The sequence below is a fragment of the Chrysochloris asiatica genome, unplaced genomic scaffold, assembly GCF_000296735.1.
Source record: "Chrysochloris asiatica unplaced genomic scaffold, ChrAsi1.0 scaffold00033, whole genome shotgun sequence".
NCBI classification, from domain to species: domain Eukaryota; kingdom Metazoa; phylum Chordata; class Mammalia; order Afrosoricida; family Chrysochloridae; genus Chrysochloris; species Chrysochloris asiatica.
In genome coordinates, this window is record NW_006408551.1 from 14,666,643 (window position 1) to 14,674,357 (window position 7,715).

Consider the following 7,715-nt stretch of genomic DNA (forward strand, 5'->3'; position numbering starts at 1 on the left):
GCAGTTCAGTGCTGATCCTACAGCGCCACACTACAGTAGGATGTAGAATAGTGTCTTTGTGAACTAAACACATATCTATTTAAAAAACAAAAATCCTCTTCTGAATTAAACAGCATTGTATTTAAAGTCTGAAAACTGTCAAAAGGTGTTAGTGAGACCCGAAGCTTTGGTTTTGTTGGATATCACCTCTGTCCTCTTAGGTATCTCTACCCTTAAGTGTTAGGATAAAAGAGAGCAACCTTCGTACCCTGCCTAAAGAGAATCCTAGAGCGAGAAATGTCAGCTGTGGATTGACTGATTAGATTCCATTTTAGTAGCTTACTTCCTGCGGAGGGAAACATCTGGGTGAAGATGAACCAAGCCTGATTTTATACAACTTATGTTTCATGTTTCTTGTAAATCTAGTTCCTTTTCAGCAGTGTCTAAAAATAAATATCTCTTTAAGTGTGTGCTGATAGTTCAAATATTAAGTAGACTTATTCGCATTCCTTGGCATCATAAATGTTAAGGAGAGAAATGGTGAATGTCATTTCAAGTCACTCTTTTGTGCATATTCATTCTTTTTTAGCAAAATTAGTTCTATGGCTGTGATCCAAGTATGGTGGGTCCTGAATCTCTCAGCAAACCTGAAATTGCTCCAGATGAGATCTTTGTATTTGAATTGAAGAGATGAAAGGGTTTCTCCCTTATTTCTCTCAATTTAAAAATAATCTGACTTCTGTCTTTCTTTTCTTATTAGCAATGGCCTTTTAAATATATATATATATATAGTTATTAAGTGCTGTCGAGTCAGTTCCGACTCATAGCGACCCTGTGAAGGGTTTCTGAGGCTATAAATCTTCAATGGAGCAGAAAGTCTTATCTTTCTCCAGGAGCGGATGGTGGGGTTGAACTGCCCACCTTGTGATTTGCAGTAGAGTCTTTATCCTACAGAGCCATCTGTAGCGTTAGAAAAAGAGACTGGAGGAATGCTGAGATTTCAGGAAGACATATGACAGTATCTCTCATGAATTCCTTGAAGGTGATATAGAGACAAGTTAGATGCTCTTATTAGAAGGCTTTGTTGTTGGTTGGTAGTGGTTGCCTTGGATGGTAACCCTTTGTGTGTTGAGCAGACTGTTCTCTAGGGTTTTTAAGGCTGCCATCTCTTAGAAGCAGATCACTAGGCATTACTTCTGAATAATCTTTTGGTGGGTTAGAATTACCAACCTTTCAGCTAGTAGTCAAGTCCTTAACTGGTGGTGCCAGATGCTTGAAAAACCTAGCCCAGAGTATTTGGTATGATTTACTGTTGTGGCACTGTGGATTAATGCGCCAGACTGCAGAGCCATTTGGGCAGTTCAAGCTCACCAGCTGCTCCTTGGAAACACTATACAGTGTCTCTATGGGTTGGAACTGACTCGATGGCACTACACAACAACAACAACAACTGTTATCTTAAGGAACCCTGGAGTCCTGGTGTGGGTTAATGCGCTGGACTGCAGAGTTGGTTTGAACCACAGGGTCGGCAGTTCAGGCTCACCAGCTGCTTCTCGGAAACCGTATACAGAGCCGCTATGGGTTGGAGCCGACTCCATGGCACATAACAACAATAACAACGGAACCTTGGTGTGGCGTGGCGCTGTAGGATAAATGCAGGATTGCAAGGTCGGTTTGAACTGCAAAGTTGCAGTTGAAACTCACCAGTTGCACCTTGGAACCCTATAGAGGGTTGATAGGAGTTGGAACCGACTTAACAACAACGAAGGAGCCCTGGTATGGCACTGTAGGAAAAGCACTGGACTGCTAACCGCAGGGTAGGTGGTTCAAACCCACCAGTGGCTCCTCGGAAACTCTATACAGGATTGCTATGAGTCAGAACCCACTCAATAGCACTTAACAACAACAAAAGATGAGCACTCAGATGCCACGAGGCAGGGTCTGCCCTCATACTCACATTGTTCACTTTTTTCATTTCAGTGATGGGGTGGAATCTGCCAGGAAATAGATGCTTGCTCAATAGAAGGATGGTGTTTGATTAATTAGTGTTGTCAAAATTGAAACCGTCTGCCCTGCAAAATAGTGTGTTCCCATAACTGGAAGTATTTAAGTAGCGCCTTAATGACCATCTGTTAGAGATGTTCTAGAAAGGGCTCCTGCTAGGGAGGGAGGTTGAACTAAATTATGTTTAAATTCTTTTCTAATCCTAAGATTCGATTATAGTTGTGTGTTGCTCAGTCAGTTCCAGCTCATAGTGACCATGTAGGACAGGGTTAAAACTTCCCCATAGCGTTTCCAAGACTGGTTTGGCACTGTGGGATCAGCACTGCACTGCGAACCACACGGTGGCAATTCAGATCTACTAGCTGCTCCTCGGAAACCCTATATAGGGTCACTAAGAGTTGGAACTGACTCCACGACACTTAAAAACAACAATAGTCTTTACAGCAACAGACTGCCACATCTTTCTCACGCAGCAGTGGGTGGGTCTGAACTTTTCGGTCATCAGCCAGTTAGCTGGGGACCCTTACAATTTTATTACTCAACATATTTGGCTCTAATAAGATCAGCAAAAATTTTTTCTTGAGATTTCATGTCAATCACTGATTTACAAAATTAGAAGCCTAGACTTTATCTCCTCCTGAGCTTTTCAGATGCCCCCCAGGCCTGTGATGGTACCAGGGATAAGTATGCCCATTGACACGCCTTTAGACCTGTGAAACTTTCAAATAAATGTGTGAACATTTGTGAGAAAGGACAATCAACAAGTTATACTTTGATTCCTTCTTTAAACGGCAGCCTAAAAGTAAGCAATAGAGAAAGGAAGACTTGAGATAGAATACAAATGCTCAACAGAGCAAATTGTTTTATTTATTTTTCTGTTGTTGGTCAAACAAAGCAACCCCTGGATAAATTTAAACCACCAGTGAATCTCTAGGTCATTAAGCTGCTGTTTGGTTTGATTTGATTTGTAACAAATTGTTAAATTCCTAGCATCAGTAATCTCATTAAAAAAAAAAAAATTTGAAGACAAAGGATATGGATTTCTTGAAAGTTTGAACCAAGCTTCTGTAATGGGTGTTGTTGTTGTTATGTGCTGTGGAGTCGGTTCCGACTCAAAGCGACCCTGTCCAGGGTTTCCGAGGCTGTAAATCTTTACGGGAGCAGAAAGTCTCATCTTTCTCCCGTGGAACAGCTGGTAGTTTTGAACTGCTGACCCTGAGATTAGCAGCCCGATTCGTAACCACTATGCTTCCAGAAGTCCTTTATGGTAAGGTTGGGGGGGGGGGGGGAATCACATGAGCAATAGAAGGGGAACCTGACTTTTTGGTTCAACTAAGCCTATGCTGCCTCCACTGAAACCCAAACAGAGGCTGTATGCTCTGGACCTAAACTTGGGGTGCTGAGGAAGGGGCTTCATATCTCTCCATCTCCCCAAGAAGGCTATAGAAGACAGAATCATAAGATCTCTATACTGGCAGGGAGGCAACTTCTGGGGTGATGAACTATTGGATACCTTTATGGGATCTAAGAACATGAGAATCCAGTTAACAGTGTTATTAATAACTATATGTGAAACATTTCAAGCATACAGAGTATGTTAAGAATAGTGTAACAAAGTCTACATATGCACCATGTCCAAACTTAAGAAAGAAGACATTAGCAACACAAATGAATACCCTCATACAACTTCCTGATCTTCTCCTTCCTCCTCTCAGAGGCAACCGGGGTCCTTCATTTCATGATACTTAATTTTTCAGATAAGGAAGATTCTTTAACATTGCAGATTGGTTGTTGTTGTTAAGTACTGTGGAGTCGGTTCCGACTCATAGTGAACCTGCACAGGGTTTCTGAGGCTGTAAATCTTTATGGGAGCAGAATGCCTCATCTTTCTCCCGCGGAGCTGCTGGTAGTTTTGAACTGCCGACCTTGAGGTTAGCAGTCCGATTTGTAACCACTGTGCTACCAGAGCTCCAGATTGGTAGGGGCCACAAAACACCCTTTCCTTTTTTTCCCAGTAAGACAGGTCACTGTTAGTAAATTTACACTGTTTCTCAGTCTTCGGGGTACAACCAGGTTTGTATTATATATGATGTTGTTGTTAAGTGCCGTCAAGTCGGTTTCAACTCATAGCGACCCTCTATAGGGTTTCTGAGGAGCAGCTGATGAGTTTGGACTTTTGTGGCCACTATTAGCCATCGAAAACCATATGCCACACACTTCTACTCTTGACAGGCATGGGGTTGCCATGAATCTGGATGGCACCTGGTTTGAGCTATGTAGCTTTGCAGAATAAGTGATGGAGAATTGAAGGGAAGGACTTTTACCAGCACTCATTTGTTTGGAATCTTGAGCAGGTACGGTGAAGCATAAGCTTGTGCCATTGAAGCTTTGGGACAGCCAAGTGTTGAGAATCAAGATGGCAGTGGGCTGTCACAGTAGTGGCACTGAGCTACAAAGTGAAATAAAAGTAAAATGAAACTCCTTTCCTACCCAGGCAACTCCAAAGCCTTCAGAAAAATAATCGTGCTGAAATGGAAAATACCGCTTTACAGTGTTTTCCTTGAAAAGCTTCATCAAGCTGTTTGCATGACTTCCTGGGGGAAATGGAAGTAGTGTGATTGATATGCGTTTTCTGGTGTGTTAAGAACCTAGAGGAGCGAAGACATATTTTTGGAGCAAGTAAATTTTCATAAAAATAAGTCTGCAAACAAAATTACTTATCTCCTGATGCTAGAGTAATACATACTTTTGAAATTCTGGTGGAAGCACAGGTGCAGTTTCCCATTTTAATTTATAGATTTACTAACAGCCTACGCCTTATACCCTGCCCCTTTTTTTTTTCCCTCCCTTAAAAATAACAGCTAACAATTTTCACCTAGAACTCACAGTCATTTGGAAAGGTGGTATATTTGAAGAAAATTTGCATTAGATCATAAGACTTTCCACTAGACTTGATTTTATCTAGAAGTCTGGCATTAAATGTCCGTAGAAATAATCAAAAGCAAGCACTATATATAAAGAATGCTGCTGGGCTCTTTAGTATCTGAGTGATGATGAGCCAGCCATATTTCTGAGTGAACCCATCTATCAAATGAGCAGGGGGAAGTCAGGCTGTCCCTGTTTGCTCGCACATGTTCACTCATTGGAATGTCCACTTGTAGCTTGGTTGACTTGAGAGCTCAATATGTTGTTCACCAGTATTCTTTGTCTTTACTTTGTCTCTCCCACCCACGGTGTCAGGAACAATCTCTACCTCTTCACCCTCAAATTCTTTCTTGTTGTTCTAGAAATGATAAGAGCTGTTTAAGACCACCATATCAGACCTAGCATTATTGCTTTTGTTTTTCAGACTGTGTATTCTATGGCTCCATTCCCTTTCCCACAGTTGGCAGAGTTGAGGGAAAAATACACCTACAACATTACACCATTCCCAGCCACAGTGAAGGCCACTTCTGTTTCTGGGTAAGGTTTCTTTTTTTTTTGTCTTTGTTTTTATGATGGAAGATTTAGATCTAATACCTTAATTTATTATTACAAACTAATATTCCTTAAGCCCCTGAAATATATTAAGGTAATTTGGTATTTACAATCCAAATGTCTTTTTACTGGGAACTGGACTTAAAAATTCAAGGAGAGTACCAGTGCAATTATGACTTTTAAAAGTGTACTTTTCAAAGAAGTTGAACATGTTTAAGAACATATTTAAACTGAGGGGTTTAGTTAACAATACTTCAGCAAAATGACAGCAATTTATTTTAAGTTATCAAGTATTAAAAACTCAAAATAAAAATACTACGATGAAAAGACAGATGTTCTAGTTCAAAATAATGCAGTGACTAGAAATTGATCATCATAAGTATAAGAATTTAGCATATGAAAAAATGACATGTCAGCTCAGTGGGGAAAAGATATACTGTTAAGTAAATAGGTCAAAGAGACCTCATCAAGAAAGAGAATTAGAGTCAGACCTCACGCCATACACGGGGGTGACTTCCATATGGATGAAAGAGTTCAACTGGAAAGAATGAAATAGTAAAGCTAGCAGAAGAAAATGTGGAAGAATCCTTTTAGCACTTTGAAATTGGGAATGTCTTAAAAACTGACTCAACATTTTAAATAATGGACAAAAATATTAAGCATAAGTACATTAACACTGTTTCTGAAGGATCAAAAATAAAACAAAATGAAAAATTTCTTAAGCAAATTTTAAAATATTTGGGAAAAATACTCTACTATTGTGAATGATCTCACAGATATACTTGCATATGCACAAAACAGTATTAGGAAGTTATGTATTGCAGTGGTGTAATATTGGAGTCCAGGTGTGGTGCTGTGGGCTAATGTGCCAGACTGCACAGCCATTTGAACTGCAAGGTTGGCGGTTCAAACTCACCAACTGCTCCTCAGAAACCCTTTACAGGATCGCTATGGGTCAGAACTGACTCGATGACACTTAACAACAATAACAATATTTGAACCAGCTCAAGAATATGTCATTAGGGGCCTGATCTTACAACATGGGCTACATATGCGCAACACAGTGTGGCTATAAGAAAGGATGTATGAAGGGGAAAGGTTTCTTAGACTAAAGCAAAGTGCAGAAGAGTGTATAGGATGCTAACATCGATGTAAAAAGGCAAAAAAAGACTGTACAGTCATAGCGACTTATATGTATACAAAGAAACTGAAGAATAAACGGGGGCTTCAAGAAGTTGTGGAAAATGGAATTGAAAATACTGAAAATTTCCCCTTAACTGCTTAAAGTTCTCATTATATATCAAAAACTAGTAACAAGGATCACCTTGGGGAATTAAGTGGGGTGAAGACTGGGTAGAAGTTGGTCAGGCATAAAGAGATTTTATATAAAAATGTGTGTGTGTGTACACAATGAGGCTTCTAAGAGTTTATAGAAATATTGAATGAAAACATAATGGAATTTTCACCCTGAACTTTTTGAAGCCCCTTTCATGTGTGTGTGTATATATATGAACCCCCTATATATGTGTGTGTGTGTGTGTGTGTGTATATGTATATATATGTATATCATTGTGTATAGTGACCCCATGTGACAGAATAGGACTGCCCCATAGGGTTTTCTTGGCGGTAATGATTATGGAAGTATATTTCCAAATCTTTCTAGAGTTACTAAGTGGGTTGGAGTTGCTAACCTTTGTGGTTAGCAGTCAAAAATAACATTTGTGTGTGTGTATGTGTATGTTCACAAAGATATATATGTGTGTGTGTGTTTATATACATATATGTGTGTGTGTGTGTGGCATTTAAACCATGTAATTATATACTGAATTGTTTTAATACTGCTGTTTTCTTTGAATGTTTCTTTTTATTCTTTTATATTTTTCAAGACGACATGGTAGGGTCAGAGACAGTGATGAAGAGAATGACCCAGACGATGAAGATGCTATTGCTAATGCAGTGGGTTGCCTTGGACCTTTCAGTGGACTTCTGGCACCTGAACTGCAGAAGTACCAAAAGCAAATTAAAGGTAAATAGAGGTGATACTCCCTTGGTGTTAGTGCCCTATAACCACAGTATTATTATTCCTATTTGGTAGATATCTCAGATACCAGAGTGGTTATAGTATTACCACTAATAAAGGTATCTGCTACCTTATCATTTAGTAGGATATCTTTATGTTGCTGTTAGGTGCCATTGAGTCGGTGCCTGTATATTATAGGTTGTATGTTATATACATTGTTGTTGTTGTTAGGTGC

At 39.6% G+C, this 7,715-nt stretch overlaps 1 protein-coding gene across 1 annotated transcript in view; it reads left to right on the forward strand.

Annotated features, from left to right (window-relative positions):
• The window catches only part of TBC1D30 (TBC1 domain family, member 30), a 77,934-nt gene that overhangs the window by 49,418 nt on the left and 20,801 nt on the right, over positions 1–7,715 (forward strand). Inside the window, exons 9-10 of the mRNA XM_006859522.1 lie at positions 5,333–5,445; positions 7,347–7,486. Of these exons, the coding sequence (XP_006859584.1) occupies positions 5,333–5,445; positions 7,347–7,486 (253 nt within the window). The remainder of the gene's footprint in view (positions 1–5,332; positions 5,446–7,346; positions 7,487–7,715) is intronic.